The sequence below is a fragment of the Epinephelus lanceolatus genome, chromosome 6, assembly GCF_041903045.1.
Source record: "Epinephelus lanceolatus isolate andai-2023 chromosome 6, ASM4190304v1, whole genome shotgun sequence".
Lineage (NCBI taxonomy): Eukaryota > Metazoa > Chordata > Actinopteri > Perciformes > Serranidae > Epinephelus > Epinephelus lanceolatus.
This window is the reverse complement of record NC_135739.1, coordinates 47618736-47638428: the sequence shown is the minus strand read 5'-3', so window position 1 is coordinate 47638428 and position 19693 is coordinate 47618736. Positions and strand designations below refer to the sequence as shown.

Below are 19693 nucleotides of genomic sequence, written 5' to 3'. Positions count from 1 at the left end.
GGCCTGCAGGAGTCCAAAGTCAATCAAAGTTGAAAGTTTTGACCTGACTGTTAAGTTGTCTGGATATATACCTAGTATGCACAGCTTTGCTTGGTGGGGCACCTTCACTCCTACAACCTTAGATATACTCTCAACGACTTCCTCCCAGTAGTTATTTAATTTTGGACACTCCCATACACAATGGTATAGGGTGCCTTTCCCCTCTAAACATTTAATACAAGTGTCTTGAATGTCAGGGCACCAACGATTCAATTTGACTGGGGTAATGTAAGTTCTCATTAACCACTTGTATTGCACTAACTTCATTCTAGTATTGATTGATTGTTTTTGAGCTTTTAAGCATGCCATTTCCCATTCAGTTTCATGTATATCTTCTTGAACATCAAGTCTCCATGCCTCTAGCCTGTCAATACTAGACTCCTTATCATATGACATCAAAGCTGTATAGAATAGAGAAATCTGACCTCTCCCACACAAATGTGAAATTGTAAGATTTTCAAGATGCGATAGCGGTGGCGGTTTAGATAACATTTGCTTATAGTTTGATTGTATGAAATGTTTTAATTGTAAATGTTTGAAGAAATGTTTCTTTGGAATGTTATAAATCTGACACATCTGATCAAATGTGAGAAAATTACCATTCATATAAAGGTCCCCTATTTTCCCAACACCTTTATCTGCCCACATTCTAAAACCGCCATCTGCTCTTCCTGCCCTGAAATATGTATTACCCCATATGGGAGAAAAATAGGATATGGGAGGAGTGTCTTGAATATGCTGATGCGCTTTATACCAGATGTCAATAGTATTTTTGAGGAAAGGGTTCTTCATTGTTCTTTTCAGTCTTTTTGGGTCTGCAGAGTATAGATACAGCTTTAATGGGAGATTTAGTATTGATGCCTGTTCGATATTTATCCAGGAGGGAGAAGCCTCCGTTGAAAAGTAAAACATTGCAGAACGCAATTGAGCCGACCAATAGTACAGTTTCAAGTTTGGGAGCCTTAACCCTCCCCGCTCATAAGGTAGGTATAGCAGCCTAAGTCTCAGTCTGGGTTTTTTATTATTCCAGATGAATTTACTAAAACTGCTATTCATCTTGTCAAAAAATTCTTATGACTGGTTTCAATCTTTGTTCCCTGTTCAGAAATAATATTGATGATTTTGAGTGGTTAATAGTGTAACCGGAGAATCTCCCAAACATTTCAATCTGTTGCATTAAGTTTGGGATACTAACAGATAGGTTTGTTAAAAAAACAATAACGTCGTCAGTGTACAGGGAAATTCGATGTTCTTGTCCCCCTAACTGGATGCCCGACAGGCCTGTCTGTGTTCCTGGCCAGGGGCTCTATGGCCAACACAAATAGCATTGGTGACAAAGGACATCCCTGGCGAGTAGACCGTTCTAAGGTAACTGGTTTAGAGACTATACCATTTGTTAAGACACTGGCTGTTGGGTTAGTATATAAAATTTTAATCCATTTCAAAAAGTTATTTCCAAATCCAAACCTAGGTAAAACATTAAACAGATATGGCCATTCTGTTCGGTCAAAGGCCTGCTGAGCATCCAGTGATAGTACTGCCACATCCTTAGTGTCAAATTTTCGTGTATTATGTTAAGAACTCTTCGAATATTGTAGAATCCTTGCCATATTTGTACAAAACCGTTTTGATCATTATGAATCAAGTGTGGAGTATGAGGATCTAATCTCATGGCAAGCGCTTTACAGAGGATTTTTGTATCGACTCCGAGACGGCTTATTGGTCTAAATGAGGAACACTCTGTAGATGGCTTGCCTGGTTTCAGGATCAGAGTTGTCATTGCTAACCTTAAAGAGGGTGGAAGAATTTCATTTTGATAGGACTCGTTGAACATATTTAAGAGTGGGACAAGCAGTTTTTCTCGAAACATCTTGTAAAATTCTATTGGTAGGCCGTCAGGCCCTGATACTTTACCACTGTTAATATTTTGGATAGCCTGTGATACCTCTTCAATTGTAAGACTGCTATCTAGCTTTTCTTTTACATCCTCTGTCAGTGTCTGAAATTGTAACTTATCAAGAAATTTGTCCCGTTGTTCCCAGGCTTGACAGCATTCTGATCTATATAAACGTTCGTAGAATTCTCTAAAACAGTTACTTATTTCCGTTGGATCTACTGTTAGGCTTCCTGATCACTGTTAATTGCTCTATCCGACTGCATTTTTTTGATTCTCCATGCCAAAGGTTTCCCTGCTTTTTTCGTTGATCGTAGTAGGATTGCTTCAGCCACAATAGGCTTTTTGCAGCTTTATCTGCAGATAATTTATTGTAGTTGGTTCTCAGGACTAACAGTTCTCCTTGTTTTGTTGGATTGTCTCTTTTATTTAAATCTGTCTCTACAGATTTTATTTGTTTTTCCAAATTTTCCATCTCTATTCTTTGTTGTTTGGCTTTGGAGCTTGTGTAGCTAATAATTTCCCCCCTAATGTATGATTTGAAAGCTTCCCACCTTGTGCTAGCACTAGTTTGATCTGTACTGAATTCAAAGTAGCTATCTATTTTAGTTCCTAGATGTTTAACAAAGTCAGGGTTATGTAGCCACCAAACCTGCAATCTCCAGCTAGGGGGACTGTGAATGAGTTTTGTTATATGAATACTTAATTAAATAGCAGCATGATCGCTAATTACGATACTATCATACCAGCAACTTTTAATCCTTCATAAAAGCTCTCTTGAAACAAGAAAATAGTCAATAAGAGAGCGGGATTTACAAACACTTGAGTGACAGGAGTATTCTATCTTACCAGGATTATGTTCTCTCCATACTTCAACCAAATTTAAATCCACAATATACTGTTTAAATAATATAAGTATCGCAGCCTGTAGATCGATCTTGTACTGGGTTTAGAACGCAATTGAAGTCACCCCCAATTATATAAGAGCCTTGTAAAGTGGACATGGTCAGAAAAAGATCTCAATATCTAATATTTAATAGAAGTTTACTTGTGTTCTTACACAAACAACTGACAATGCAGTAAGACATCAGTGTGATGAGGAGCTTTTGTCTGTGAATGGGATTCCTCTGGAGCCACTGCAATCTAATGAACAATACAAACCAATGAGACGCACAGGAATTCTCTGCAAACCTTTCAGATAAAATGTGCACTATTGGCGCAACAAACACCTCTGTAAACCTCTGAATTTCCACTTTGGATTTGACAAATCTTCTAAACACATCTTTGAATCATCAATGCAGAAGAAGGTACATGTTGCCCATTTTCTGAGAGAGAATGAGAGTAAACAGAGAGATTTGTCATCCATCCATCCATCCATTTTCATCTGCTTATCTGGGGCCAGGTTGCAGCGACAGGAGGCTGTGCAGTGTACTCCAGATGTACCTCTCCCCAGCAATGCTCTCCAGCTCTTCTTGGGGGATCCACAGGTGTTCCCAGGCAAGTGAGATATATAATCTCTCCAGCATGTTGTGGGTCTGCCCAGGATCCTCTATCCAGTTGGAACCCCTGTAACAAGAGGCGCCCAGGAGGAATCCAAATCACATGCCCAGACCACCTCAGCTGCCCCCTTTCTCTGCAAAGGATCAGTGGCTCTACTCCTGTTTGTGCTTCTCACCCTGTATTGATAACTGAGCCCAGACACCCCACAGAGGAAACTCATTTTGACCTCTTGTATGTGTAGTCTCATACTGTCAGTCACTACCCAGAGCTCATAACCATAAGTGGGGGCTGGGACATAGATGGACCAGTAAATTGAAAGCTCAGCTACCTCTTCGCCACGACAGTCCAGCGCAGCACCTGTATCACTGACACAGCACCAAACTGCTATCCATCTAATGCTCCATGTTTACCCTCATTCACGAACAAAACCCTGAGATAATTGAACTCCTTCACTTCAGGCAGTAACTCTCTCCCAACCAAGAGGTGGCAATATACCATTTTCTGAGAGAGAACCATTTCCTCAGAATTGGAGGTGCTGACTCTCACTGCAGCTGCTTTACACTCGGCTGCAAACATCCCCAGTGCATGCTGGAGGTCATGGTGTGATTAAGTCAACGGAACCACATCATCTGCAAAGAGCAGAGATGCAATTCTTAGGTCACCAAACTGGACCCCTTCATCTCTGGGCTGTGCCTTGGCAACCTGTCCATGAATTTTGTAAACAAAATCGGTAACAAGGGACAACCCTGGCAGGGGACAACACACACTGAAAACATGTTTGACTTTGTGCCAAGTGTGCGAACGATATGCACTACAATACTCCCCGTTGCCATCCTGCATAATTTGAGGATTAAATGTGATAATTAAAAGATTCAGTATGGAGAAATGAAACTAATATATCTTTTACCTCAGAGTAGATTTATTGAATTTAAATTTGGTCTGACCATATTTAATGGTCAGCTGTTGGAACTACCCATTGGATATTTGATCTATTAATCCCTTTAACTGATTTGCAACAGTAATATTGCAATGGCAAAGAGGCTTAAAAACAAGCTACTGACATTTTCCTTATGGACGAAGAATAAACAATTGTCTCAATGGTGACTTTGGGTGTGGTGGATAAGAGAGGTGTCATCAGGTGAAGGCTAGTTATCGCACATCAGTTCTGACTAGTTCTATGGCTACTCCCAGTCAGCTGGAAAAAGAGAGTAGGAAGACACTTCATTACCACAGTGTCATGGCCTATGCCCCTGCACTCTCTGCTACAAAGGGATTGAGAGAAGGTTGCAGGTTATTGAGAGGGGTACACTTGCTCTTTCCCCCTTAAATCGTCTACTGATTGGATACATTTATTAATCAGAACACTCACATATGAAGGTGTCACTTGCAGAGCGCTTTTTGACATGGCAAGATTTTGCTTTTGAGTGCAGTGAATGATATTGTGATAAGGATGAGTACTGTAGTCATATCACCCACCACCTTTAATAACGGCAAAATCTTATCATGTCTCAACCCCAGCATGAAGGAGAACTTCATCAAGCTGTGTAGACGAGTTATATTTCTCAATTTAGCTGTTTTCCAACACCAATTTTTCATTTAAATATGACCTTTATGTTATAACATTATGTTATCACGTCATAGCATATGTCTGATAGTGTATCTTTTTACGCTATTACCTGACGCTTCTGTAGTAATACTGTTGTAATCAGTAAACAATACTTAATCTTAAAACTGATGCAATGATAATAATAATGTATTAAGGTTAAAATGTTTCAAAAGGTCTCTGCAGACTCCATGGCAGCTAAGAAATCTTACCTGTCTGTAAAACTCATGACATATGGGCAGACCCCTAAGCTGTGTGTGGAATATTAGCACTCACTCTCTGTGTAAGAAGGCAGCACCAGTCTGGCCAGCAGCAGGATATGAAAACCTCCCGTGGCAAGAGGCGACAGCCATCTGAATCTTAGGTCCATGACTGTTGGTACACTCTCCTCCAGTGCTGACGCTGCGCTGATTGGCTACAACCTCACACAGTTATAGAATGACACCTGCAACGAGACAAGAGAACTGATGTGAGGATAGTCTGACTTTTATTTGCGTCTAGTTGAAACAACCATATAGTCCTGAGGTCTCCAAGGTCTATAAAACAGTGCGTAGGATCCATACTAAAACTGTGAATGCAGGCAAAAGCTGAAAATGGCATGTACCCAAAAAATATTCTGATTTATAAAACCATGCAAACGCCTGCCAGTGCGTAGTTTCCTTTTATAAATCCCAAATCAGCTTGGAATTGTTTGTACATGGATAAGCCTCATATCTTCTACATACCCACATTCAGCCATAAGTGGTCAAAGCACAGCACCTTATGAACTGGGAGATAGGGTCAATACTGCCTTAGAAAAGAAAGAGTTTGCATGTGGTATTTACCTGAATCTCTACAAAGTGTTTGGTGCTGTCAACCATGATATATTACCTGTAAAACTGCACAGATAGGGATTTCATGTTTCTAATCTGAAATGACCCAGTCATTATGTTTATTTTAGACAGCGATATGTTAATGTTAATGTTAATGGTACAGAGTACAGTACTGTATGGATCCTTACTGTGTTGTGTGGCTGCCGTGTTTCTCCAAAGTACTGATTTATTTGATGTTCTGGTTATTTCTCTCTGTGGATTGTGTGGAAAACATGTATCTTTATTGACATTTTTACTGTGCATCATGTTGTATTTTTAAATCTAGGTATATTTACTCTTTCCTTTGGGTGACATACCAACATAAGCCCTTTCTAGGTTTCTAACCACCTGCATGTGTTAACTGTTTTTATTTACTTTTTTCTGTTCTTTTATATATAAATGAGAAAATAAACTTGCAACAATCAGTGCACTACTGTTTACTGAGTTCTAGAATGTGCCCCAAGAGACAGACATACTCACTCGCACACACACGTATGCGCACATACACATATACAGCAACATCTGGGTAAAGTGGTCAGACCAATGGGTTGGACGAGTCAGTCATGATTGGCTTGCATTAGGTGATGTAAACAAAAAATTAAAACAAAGATAAAAATATCAATAAAAACGCTTCCTCCCATATTTATTGCTGTGGTTTCTAAAAAAAAATATCCACAGTTATAAAGCACAAATCACTATAATGAAATATCTGTTAACCCAGCCCACCTCCAGCGTCTTTTTCCACCCTGCCTTCGCATTTGTGGCACCTGCTGCAACTGCAGCACCTGTCGGCATCTGCTTCAGTTCGTCCCTATCAAGAGTTGCCGATGTGAGATAAGCTGTTGCAAGGTATTTCGCTGTAACAGCAATATGTTATCTCAGTGTCTGAAGAGCAAAGTCTGAAGGCCAGAGGTGCCATTATCCAGTTGCTCTGTGGTTCCAATTTTACAGAAGGACAGTTTTCTCCTGAACACTTTTTTATTTTTTGTACGATTCCATTGTTACACTGTTTAAATGCATAGCCTTTTTTAGTTTCCTAGAAATCTGGTGTCTAATTATTGTCCAGTGAGAACCATGCAACTCAAAAATGTTTCATAAAGTGAGAAAAATAGCAATGTTTTAAACGTGACCACCTTGAAATTTAGAGGATGTCAAGGCTTTCATGTGACAAAGAGCAGTCGTAGTAGGCAAATTTTTAATTAAATGAAATGAGAATAAACTACTATTTTCATTTTTGTCTCCATTGTACTCAATATTCCAATATTTATTACTCAATAAACCATTAATTCTTTGGAAAAAAACATTTTTTGCTGACGAACCATTTGAAAAAAGTTCTTTATTGAACTATTTGCACCCACAAAGAACTTGAAAATGGTTCTTACGAGAAGCTTCCTTTTCAAGATTCAAGAGGTTTATTATAATGTGCACAGCAAACATAAACATGGTTACAGGCAATGAAATTCTTACTTTGTGAGTTGCCCTGACACCACAAAAATACACTGACTAAAATAAATAAAAATAAATTTAGAAAAAAAGCAAGTATTATGTACAGTCAGATTTGTTGACTATTATTGTGCAAATAGTATTAATATTGTCACAGTTTCAAATGTGCAAAAAATGTTTATACTGTATAAACATTCAAGGTATTGTCACATTGTCCAATATGTATATGTACAGAGAGACAGATAATCACTGGTTTAGTAGTCTGATGGCCTGTGGATAGAAACTATTTTTAAGTCTGGTTGCCCTTGCTTTCACACTTCTGTAGCATCTACCAGACGGCTGGAGTGTGAACAGTGTGTGCTGTGGGTGGGTGTGGTCCTTAATGATGTTGAGTGCCGTTTTTGTGACCCGGGTGTCGTAGATGTCCTGTAATGGGGGGAGGGTTACTCCACAGACAAATTGTGCCATTTTCATGACTGGGGAGCCTTTCTGTCCTGGACAGTGCAGTTTCCATACCACACTGTGATGGAGTTTGTCAGGATGCTCTCCACTGTGCATCTGTAAGAGTGCATCTGTAAGTAGTTTGGAGGATAGTCCAAATTTCCTCAGCTTCCTCAAGAAGAGTCTCTGTTGAGACTTCTTGATGATCTGCTGTGTGTTGTGAGTCTGGGCGAGATCCTCGCTGATGTGGGTGCCAAAGAGTTTGAAGGTTTTCACCCTGTCCACCTGTGTCTCATTGATGCATAGTGGGGCATGCTGGTCTCTGCTCTTCCTTGGGTCAATAATCATCTCCTTAGTCTTCTCCGCATTTAAGGAGAGATTATTTTCCTGGTACCAGGACACCAGCTGAGCCACCTCTTCCCTGTAGGCTGCCTCTTTTCCATCGGTGATCAGCTAACGACAGTTGTGTCATCAGCGAACTTCATGATGGCGGTGTTGCTCTGGGAGGGACGCAGTCGTAGGTGTACAGGAGTGGACTCAGCATGCAGTCTTGGGGGGTCCCTGTGCTCACTGTCTTTGTACCTGATGTCCTGGTACCAACTCTGACTACCTGGGGTCTGTCTGTAAGGAAGTCCAGGACCCAGCGGCAGAGGGGGGTTGTCAGTCCAGGGTGAAGAGCTTGTCAGCCAGCCTGTCTGGGATGACTGTGTTGAAAGCTGAACTGTAATCTACAAACAGCATTTGAGCATAAGTGTTTTTGTGTTCGAGGTGTGAAAGGATTGTGTCAATGGCTGCATTAAGGGTGTCGTCAGTGGAACGGTTCTTGCGATATGCAAATTGCAGTGGGTCTAGTGTATTCAGGATGACCTGTTTAATGTGTGACATAACTATTCTCTAAAAACACTTCATTACAATTGAAGTGAGTGCTATGGGGCGATAGTCATTCAGACAGGTTATATTGTTTTTGTTGGGCATGGGCAGTATTGTGGTGGCCGGGGATGATGTCGGGGCCAGCTGCTTTCTGGGGGTTAGTCCTTTTCAGAATCTTACACACCTCAGTCTGAGTCACAGTTAGCGAAGAGCTCTGTGCTGTCTCTGCTGGTAGAATCCCTCTGCATTGGTTGGTGCTGAGCGGTAGCGCGTTGTGGCTGGCTGTGACCCTAGTGCTCCTCTGCTGGAAGTCGGCGATGCAGACCCTGCCACATGCATCGGGAATCTGAGTTGTTGTAGTATCCCTCCATCCTCAATCTGTACTGCCTCTTGGCTTCCCTGATGGATTGACACAGGTCATATCTGGCCTTTTTGTACCCCTGCTGCGTCACCGGAGGTGAATGCAGTGGAGGGTACACGCAGCATGGAACATACCTCACGATTCATCCATGGTTTCTGGTTTGGATGCATTCTGCAACACTTGGTGGGGACAATATTATCAATGCACATGCTGATGTAGCTAGTAACTGATGCATATTCCTCTAGACCTACAGAGCCATCCTCTCTCAAAGCAGCGGTCTTAAACACATTCCAGTTTGTAGCATTAAAGCAGTCCTGAAGCACCAAATCAGTCTCTCCATTCCAAAATTTTATAATTTTACTTACTAGGGGGGCTTGTTTGAGGGGTTGCCTGTATGCTGGGTAAAGGAACACAGAAATATGGTCAGACTGTCCAAACTGGGGGTGGGGCACAGCCTTGTATGTGCCCCTCACCTTGCTGTAGACGTGGTCCAGGATGTTGTTCCTTGTCAGAAGGCCCACGTGTTGATGGAACTTTGGGAACACAGTCCTGAGGTTACGGTGGTTAAAATCCCCAGCAACAACAAACACGGCATCTGGGTGTGTGGTCTCTGCCAGTCATGTCGTGCAGTAGTCCCAGGGCGGTGGTCTGATCTGCGCTCTGTGGGATGTAAACAGCCAACATAAACACAACACTGAAGTCCCTCGGTAAATAAAAGGGTCTGCATTTTACCATCAGTACTTCGATGTCCGTGCAGCAGCGTTTCTCCACCACCTGAACATCCGCACACCATCTGTTGTGACATAAACACACACACCGCCAGCTTTGTTTTTACCTGATGCAGATGTGCGGTCTCCGTGGTGCACGGAGTGGGTCTGTAGCTGAATGGTGGAGTCTGGCATACTTGCAGTAGTCCAAGTTTTCGTAAAAATCAGAGCACAGCACTCTCTGATTTCACGTTGCAATGTTATCCTGGTTTTCAGCTCATCCATCTTGTTTTCAAGAGAGTGGACATTAGCTAAAGGAAGGCTACGTAGCGGTGGTCATGTAGCTCTAGCCTTTAGCCTAGCATGTAGCCCGCCTCTGTCTTCGGCGCACTGGACGTCCGCTGCTGTGCCCACACGAGCCCGCTGGCTGGAGATGGTAGAATCCAAACACAGGAGAAGGCTGCAGTCCAAAATGTCTGGGTTGGGCCCATGGTAAACTTTTCCAATGTCCAGAAGTGTTTCTCTGCTGTATGTGACCCTTGAGTACAAGCACTGCATATTAACTACACTCATTAACACTAAAATAAACAGTAAACAAAGTCTGTGTCGGGAGCACGTCGCAAACACGTCCGCCACAGGGGGTGCCATGTTAGTAGTGTTAAAGTTCTTCAAAGAACCAGAAATGGTGCCATAAAGAACCATTTTTGATGGTTTTTGATGGGATCTTCAAAGAGCCATGTAAGGAAATTGTTCTTTAAAGAACCTTGGCCTGAAAGGTTCTTTGTGGAACCAGAGATGGTTCTTTTGGCATGGCATCACTCTGAGGAACCATTATCGGTTCCAGTAAGCACCTGTATTTTTCTGTGTGTAGTTCTTCACAGTAAATTAGTAACACACAGTGCCACCACAGCATTTATGTTTACAGTAATCTGACTGATTCATACCTTGCCAAAATGATGGTGACAATCAGTGGTAAAGCAGTGATGTCTGGCAAACACTTCTGGACACTTCTGGGAGTGTACAGTGGCGCGCTAGCTGTCGCTGCTCTCCGGGATCTTTTATTGATTGAATTGGGGCACTGCCGTTGCCTCCCTTGTCCTTTTAGTTAAATTAATTGATAGTCCCATGTGCCTTGTACTGATAAACATATGTGTTTTGACTTAACAACTCATCAATTTTGCGACCAGCTGCCAGATCACCTGCCTCCCCCAGCTGCCTATGTTCCATTCCGGAGACTGCAGCAAATCACCGGCAACGATGTGGATTAACAGGCTGCTTGTATGGATTGTGTTAATCTGGATTAACCTGTCTCAAATCTTCCATCCAGGAACTCTGATCCTTCAGTAAATGGCAGTGGAACTTTTCCAGCTATGTTTCCACATCTCTGACCCACCATGAGTGTTACATCTCCACCTGGACATTGTTTCTCATTTTCGTTGGAAATACATACACCGTGGATCCTGACGGAGCTTAATTGATGATGACACAAAACCAATATGGTCTTTCTGGTCTTTCACCTCTCGTCCTTCAAGAAAGTCCCTGCGGACTGTTTAGCCCAGTGTGCTAACTAACCTAGCCAGGTTGGCTAGCAACAACCCCAGCAATAACAACCTCACCTTTGGGTTGTTTAACGTCCCCTCGTTGACTAATAAGGGACCTCTACTTTATGATCTTCTGTCAGATCCTAAATTTGATTTTCTGTGTCTGGCTGAGACGTGGCAGCATCCCAATGACTTTTCTCAGCTCAACCAAACTATTCCTCCTGGGTTTGTTTTCACCTGTCAACCCTGTGCCTCTGGCAGAGAGGGTGGTCTCGTGATACTCCACAGGGTTAAGTGGAAAGTGTCATCTGTTACTGTGCCTGTGTATGTGTCATTTGAATCCATTGCCCTACTAATCAATGGTCCCATTCCTACCATACAACCCACTGTTTACCGACCACCCAAGCCCAATACTGATTTTTTGAATGAACTTGCTGCTTTTTTAACCTTTTTATGCTCACTGTCCCCTAATTTAATACTGCTGGGTAATTTTAATATACACATGGACAATGTCAACTGTGTTCTCACACAGGACTTTACAACTTGTCTGGACAAAGGACTCTGGTGTAACTCCCCTCAGCTGCACAGCATCTAATTTTCCCATTTCTGTTTATATATGTTAATATATTTCAATGTCAACTTCACACTATGAAAAACAAACCTTTCTGTAACACTTAGAACACTGATGTATCAGCTCTTTCCAGTGGAACTGCTAACTTCCCCAGCAGAGATAATGTCTCCACCCCTGATGAACTGGTTTCGTATTACAGTAATGGACTTCATAGTCTTTTCAATGTTATTGCTCCTCTGAAAACCTGGTCTGTCTCTTTCACCCACTCTGCCCCTGGTTTACACCCCAATTATGCCAGCTTAAAGCTAAAGGCCGTCACCTGGAATACCTTCATGCTAAAACTGGCCTTGTGTTGCATAAAGACATGGCACTTACTTCATTATAAGGATGCTCTATCTAAAGCTAAATCAATACATTATGCACATGTAATCGAATCAGGTGAAGGTAACACTCGATCTCTTCTCTCCACTGTTAACAATCTTCAGCCACCAGATACTCTTGCTCCTCACCTGTTTTCTACTGCCCAGTGTAACATATTTCTGAACTTTTTAAATGCCAAAATTGAAAATATTCACCAGCAACTGACCACATCTAGCAATACTAGCTACAGTTCACCTGATTTGCTTTTCTGTGCTCCCCCTGCCTCCCCTATCTAGTCTGGTCTTATTTGTAAATACAAATCATCTACCTGCCTGTTAGACCCCCTTCCAACTCATCTAGTTAAAATCTGTCTTCCTTCTCTCTCCTCCTCCCTTACCTCTGGTCTTGTGCCCACATCTCTCAAAACTGCTGCTATAACTCCAATACTAAAGAAACCTGTTGAAGATCCTAACAATTTGAGCAGCTTCCGACCAATTTCAAATTTAGTGTTCTTCTCTAAAGCGAAAGATCAGTTGCAGCTCAGGTCCACACTCACCTTAGTCACAACAATCTGAACAATTTCAGTCTGGTATTCACTCCTGTGACAGCACTGAAACAGATCTGGTAAAAATCACTAATGATCTCCTAATGGCAGTTGACTCTGGGCTTTTTACTATTCTCGTTCTTCTTGATCTAAGTGCAGCCTTTGATAGCATTTCACATATCATCCTCCTAGAAAGATTAGTTACCATTGGTATCACTGCTCTAAACTGGTTTAGGTCATATCTCTCTGGCCGCACTCATTTTGTTTAAATTAGAAATTTCAGATGCAACTCTTTTCCAGTTACTGGTGGTGTTCCTCAGGGCTCTGTCCTAGGTCCCCTTTTATGTATTATCTACCTTCTACCTCTTGTCCATATCTTCAGAAAATTTGGTATTCAGTTCCATTGTTATCCTGATGACACCCAGTGCTATCTTTCCACTAGGCCTACTTCCACTCGTCCCCCCAAATCCCTTTCTGATTGCTTATTGGAAATTAAATTTTGGTTTTCATGCATCTTCCTCAAACTTAACAGTGATAAAAATTAAGTTCTCCTGGTGGGTAATAAATCTACTTTGGCTAAATCTCAGAGTTTCACTCTAACCATTGATAACTCCAAAGTCCATCCCTTCTCTTAGGTTAAGAGTCTGGGTGTCATTCTAGACAGTACATTGTCCTTTGAGGCCCACATCAATAATGTTACTTGGTCTGCATACTTTGATCTACGAAACATTAATTGTCTTCGCCCCTCACTCACACCTGAGAGCACAGCCATCCTCGTTCATTCTTTGGTTACAGATTGGTTGAGTATTGCAACTCTGTCCTCTTTGGTCTTCCTCTCAAGTGTCTTCATAAACTACAGTTGGTTCAGAATTCAGCCACCTGTATCATTACCAGAACACCCTCCACAGATCATATCACTCCTGTTCTGCAGCAATTTAACTGGCTTCCTGTTACATATCGCATCAATTTCAAGATTCTGCTTCTCACATTCAAGGCCCTTCATAATCAAGCCCCTTCCTACCTGTCTGAACTCCTTAATATCTACACACCCTCCTGTACTCTTAGATCCTCTTCTGCACTCCAACTCACATCACCATCTGCCTGCTTGACTACCCTGAGTTTTAGAGCCTTCAACCATTCTGCCCCTGGAATTCTCTCCCCCACAGCGTTTGCAATATTGACTACCTTTCCACTTTCAACTCTCATCTGAAAACACACCTTTTCAAGGTGGCATACTCAGTCTGATTTAATGGTGACACACACATACAAATGCAGCCAATTCAAATTTCCGTTTGGTCCGTGGTGGAGCCCTGACCGATCCGTGACAGGTCCCTGTTGTCACCTGGCCGGGCTCGTAGCTCTAATGAGATCTCCCGTGACGCTGTTAGACCACCCCTCTCCGTTTACAGAATTTGCAGGAGACGAGGTTTTTTTAACCTGAAACACCGAAAATGTGTCAAAAGATATGGACTGAAGCAGAATCTTTTGTTAGATGAAACAGCTTGTGAATATTGGAAATGATTACATAGATCTTTTCTTTTTTAATTATTACTGTATTTTGAGGTTCGGACTGTACAACGCTCTGCACACGCTCTGCCTGCCGCACACAGCATGGCTTCACCTTATTGATCTGTCGCTATCTGTCATAAATCATAAAACTTGGTGTATGTAAGCATGACTATGTTGTGACCAAAAGTTATCACAGGATCTGCCCAATGTTGAATGGCGCGCCGGCTGCCGAGCGTTGAATCTTGAGGTCTCACCATGAATTGCTGTAGCTTTGGCATAAATGGTCCAATCTCCACCAAACTTCACACGATTCATATTAGTCCCACCCTGAACACATTTTCATTACCATATTGCCTGATAATCATAGCGCCACCTAGTGTCGAAAGGAAGTACTTCTTATCAGACACTTATCTTTGGATTAACCTGAAATTTCAATGCTGTGGTCTATATTTGATGTTCACAAACATGACATATCATTAGTGTCTACGTGTGCTGCAGAGGGTTTAATTTTGATGTCTCGCCATGAAACAGGAAATTGCTATAAATTTGGAGTAAATGGTCCGTTGTCCACCAAACTTGACACGATTCATATTTGTCCCACCCTGAACACATTTATATGACAATATTCCGTGATAGTCATAGCGCCACCTAGTAGTGAAAGGAAGTACTTCTTACCAGACACTTATCTTTGGATTTACCTGAAATTTCAGTGCTGTGGTGTGTATTTGATGTACACAAACATGACGTATCATTAGTGTCTATACGTGCTGCAGAGGGTTTAATTTTGAGGTCTCGCCATGAAACAGGAAATTGCTATATATTTTTGCCATAAATGTTCTGATCTCCATCAAACTTCAGATGATTCATATTAGTTCTGCCCTGAAAACATTTATATGACCATATTTCCTGATACTCATAGTGTTAACTAGTGGTGACAGGAAGTAGGTCTCAAACACTTATCTTTTGATTTATCTGAAAGTTAAATGCTGTGGTGTATATTTGATGTATAAAAACATGATGTATAATTACTGCGCTCTCCAACTCCCTCTAGTGGAAAGAGGAAGTGATACAAAATGTGAAATATGTCATTCCAGCACTGTATCAAAGATATGCAAAGTCACTCCTGCATGCGATATCTAACTTTGACAGAAATGAATTGACACGTCAGAAGACGTCCTGCCAGCCCCCCTGAGTTGCGTGAAGGTGCGAGGGCCCGCTCATCGCTGCTTGCAGCATTAGTTAGGGCCCGAGCGACGACGAAGTCGTCCGAGGACCCTATTGAAATGGTGCTGTTTATTATTATTATTATTCTTGAGACATTTCGTGTCCCAATTTCGACCCTTTCCCAAATTTGAAAATGCTTCTAACTTTCCACACTCGTCCGGCCACATCCGAAATTCGATATTTTTGGGCGGTTGCACATGGTCGGCGCAAAATGCCGAAATAGCGCCCCCTACAAATTTTCAAAATACCCTCCCTATTGGGGTTAGTTTGCCGTAGGCAAATGAAATTTGGTACACACATGTATCATACCGAGACGCACAAAAAAGTCTCTTAACGTTATGGTGAAATCCCAACAGGAAGTCAGCCATTTTGTTTTGAATTTTTTCGTTACGGCGATTTCCACAACTTACATTTGAACGAACTCCTCCTAGGGATTTCGTCCTATCAACTTCAAAGTTGGTACAGATCATCCTGAGAACATGCTGATCAAAAGTTATTAAAAGCTTTTCTCTATGTCAAGGGGCGTGGCCGCTAGGATGTGACAAATTTTGGCATCATTTTGTTTTCTCGCCATCAAATTTCGAACTGCTCTTAACAGGTATGACATCCTAAGCCTGCAGTTCTTCCCTCCCGTGGATGCTTCGTCTAGCTCACCTGTGGAACCTGTAGGCCTACATCCAGCTGGCCGTGGCTCTCACCAGTCCAGGAATCGGCGTCTGCTTGTCCAGCCTGACCCCTCCCCTCCATCCCGTTCAGGAGGAACCGCGGCCCGGCGCCACAAACATCGGGCTCCATCCCGTCACTGTCGAACCTCCAGGCAGCCGGAGGCGCACACTCGGGAGCAGCGCACCCCCTCTGTGCTGGTGACTGGGACCTCCATGGTCAGGCACGTGGAAGTGCACAACGGCCGCACCTTCTGCCACCCTGGTGCCCGTGTCAATGAGGTTGCATCCTCCGCCCTCCAGCTGACTGCACGGCACAGCTCGGCCTCCACGCTGGTCCTGGAGGCCAGTATCAATGACCTCAGGAACCAGCAGTCAGAGGTCCTCAAGCAGGACTTCATCTCCCTGGTGGACCGCTTGCTGGACACGGGGAAGCGGCTAATTATTACCGACCCGCTTCCCCCACCTCGTTATGGTGACGTCACCACCAGCCGCCTTCGTCAGCTGCACCTGTGGCAGAAGGGACACTGCCTGTCCAAAAGTATCCCTTTTGTGGACAATTTTATAGCTTTTTTAAACAGACCCCACCTTTTTAAACGGGACGGCCTCCACCCAGACCAGGAGGGATCACGGCACACCACTTTTGTGTGTTTTTTAACATCACCAGTTTTAACCAACAGGAGGCCCCGGTGAGAACAGTGAGGAAACGCTACCTAACTTCTGAAGTGGCTGCAAATTTTATCCAGATTTTACAGAGCACTCCTGCAGAGATTTTCCAGCACCCTGTGATTTTATTGTGGACAATTTTAACAACAAACTCAAGTCAACGCTGGACTCAGTGGCTCCACTTTTAATCAAAACAATTAGAACAAAACCTACACCCCCGTGGAGAAATCAGGAAATCAAACAACTGAAAAGATACTGCAGGAGTGCTGAGAGAAGGTGGAGAAAATCAAACCTAACAGTCCACTACGAAATATTACATCAACATCTCAAAACCTACAATAACGCAGTCAAACAGGCAAGAATTTCCCACTTCAAAAAACTAATCTCTGACAATAAAAACAATCCCAAATTCCTCTTCTCCACAATTGATATTTTAACAAACAGTAATTTTAACAGATCACCTAAGACAACAACCAGTGCCCTTTGTGAGGACTTTGCAGACCACTTCAGAAGTAAAATCAATGACATCAGATCCAGTCTCTTATCTCAACAGATTTTAACTGTCGACACACCTGGATCATTGCTTTTACCTGAGGAAACACTGGAGAGTTTTGCCCTGGTTGATGCGAGGACACTTGGTCGAGTTTTCTCCCAAGTAAAGCCCACAACCTGCCCTTCAGACCCAAGTCCCACACCATTTTTTAAAACATTTTATGGATTCTTTGAGGAATAGCTACTGTACATGGTGAATTGCTCTCTTCAGACAGGTGTCTTCCCAGCCTCCTTAAAAACGGCAGTGGTGAAGCCCCTTCTGAAGAAGAGCAATTTAGACCCCAACATTCTTAATAATTATCGACCTGTATCCAACTTACCATTTTTAAGCAAAATTTTAGAAAAACTGGTTTTTAACCAAGTAAATGCTTTTTTAAATACAAACAACACTTTAGAGAAGTATCAGTCTGGTTTTAGGATGAACCACAGTACCGAGACAGCCCTTTTAAAGATTTTAAATGACATCAGGTGCAATTTAGATAACCATAAACTCACAGTCTTGGTACTACTGGATCTAACCACCGCCTTCGATACAGTAGACCATCACATTTTATTAAATAGACTGAGGCACCTGGTCGGCCTCTCTGGTACTGTTTTTAACTGGTTCGTCTCTTACCTTACTGATCGACACTTCTTTGTAAGTATGGATACATGTTCCTCCAGAACACATGAGATAAAGTGTGGGGTCCCCCAGGGATCAATTTTAGGTCCAACTCTTTTTAATCTCTACATGCTTCCTCTGGGGGACGTCATCAGGAGGCACGGCATCAGCTTTCATAGTTATGCTGATGATACGCAACTGTACATCGCTGTGTCTCCTGATGACACAGGGCCAATTGATGCCCTTCTTAAATGCATTTTAGATATCAAGTCATGGATGGCAGCGAACTTCCTGCAGCTCAACCAGGACAAAACAGAGGTTTTTGAGAGGTCCTGAAGGCCAGAGAGAGAAACTTTTACCAAAGCTACAGGATTTTAAACCAACACAATCTGTAAAAAATCTGGGTGTGATTTTTGACTCTGAACTCTGTTTTATTCTACATATTAAAAACATAACAAAGGCAGGTTTCTACCACCTTAAGAATATAGCCAGAGTCCGCCCGTTTCTCTCTCAGGCCAGCATGGAGGTGCTGATGCATGCTTTTATCTCCTGTAGGTTAGATTATTGTAATGCCCTGCTCTCTGGTCTTCCCAAAAAGAGTATCTCAAATCTACAATTATTACAGAATTCAGCTGCACGTGTGCTGATGAGGACCAGAGGGCAGGAGCACATTACACCAGTTTTAAAATTGCTGCATTGGCTCCCTGTGTGCTTCAGGATCGATTTTAAGGTTCTTTTATTAGTTTTTAAATGTCTTAACGGTCTTGAGCCTACTTATTTATCTGACCTGCTTTTATCATATCAACCATCGCGGACCCTGAGGTCCTCCAGCACTGGCCCTAACCATACCACAAGTTAGGACTAAAACACACGGGGAGGCGGCATTTAGTTATTATGGCCCCCGATTGTGGAACAGCCTGCTGGAGAACATCAGAGCTGCAGAGACTGTTGATGTTTTTAAAAAGAGGCTCAAGACTCATCTTTTTAATCAGGCTTTTAACTGATCTCTTCATTTATCTATTTTAAATTCCTCTTATAACCGATTTATCCATCTATTATCTATTTTTTATTTATTTTTTATATTCTTACCCTTCCTCTTTTTACGTTCTTATCGTTCTTTAACCTTTATCTTTTGTTATTTTAGTTAGCCTATAGGTTTTAGTTTTGATGCATTTTATGTCTCTGATTTAGATCATTCTTACCTAGCTACTAACTCAATTTTATGAGCTAAATAGCTTTTTGTTGGGTGGGAGGGTTGGGTTTTCTCTTTTCTTTTTGTTTTCTGTTTGGATCTTTGTTGTTTTTAACCTCTGTGAGGCAATTTGTGTTACTGTTGTATGAAAAGTGCCATATAAATAAAGTTGATTTGATTTTGATTAAGAATGGCAAGCTCTTACATTTGATAGGGGCGTTTCCCATGGGGGGGACAAAATGCCTGAAAGGGCCACCCTTGAAATTTTCAAAAAACCCTTCCTATAGGTTTTTTTTTTTTTTTTTTTTTTTTGGAGAAGGAAGATGAAAATGTGTACATGTGTGTAAGTTGCCCAGATGCACAAAAAAGTCTTTGCCACCAATGGTCTACTCTGAACAGGAAGTCGGCCATTTTGATTTAAACGTTTCGTTTTGGCAGCGATTTTGTGATTTCCATACCTTGTATTTTAACCACTCCTCCTGCAGATTTTGTCCAGTCAACTTCAGATTTGGTACAAATCATCCTGAGACCATGCTTATCAAAAGGTATTAAAAGCTTTTCT

The 19693-nt window shown here is 42.1% G+C and overlaps 1 protein-coding gene across 13 annotated transcripts in view; it reads right to left on the bottom strand.

Moving 5' to 3' along the window:
* Positions 1-19693, bottom strand: part of ptprfa (protein tyrosine phosphatase receptor type Fa) — an 888655-nt gene that overhangs the window by 815154 nt on the left and 53808 nt on the right. For 12 of the 13 annotated variants that reach the window (XR_013491747.1, XM_078169090.1, XM_078169094.1 and 9 more), the window contains exon 2: positions 5313-5481. The exons of the other annotated variant lie outside the window; for it this stretch is intronic. Coding sequence is in view for 11 of the 12 variants with exons in the window: in XM_078169090.1 (XP_078025216.1) it covers positions 5313-5406 (94 nt within the window). In the remaining variant the exon portion in view is untranslated. The remainder of the gene's footprint in view (positions 1-5312; positions 5482-19693) is intronic. 13 annotated transcript variants of the gene reach the window in all.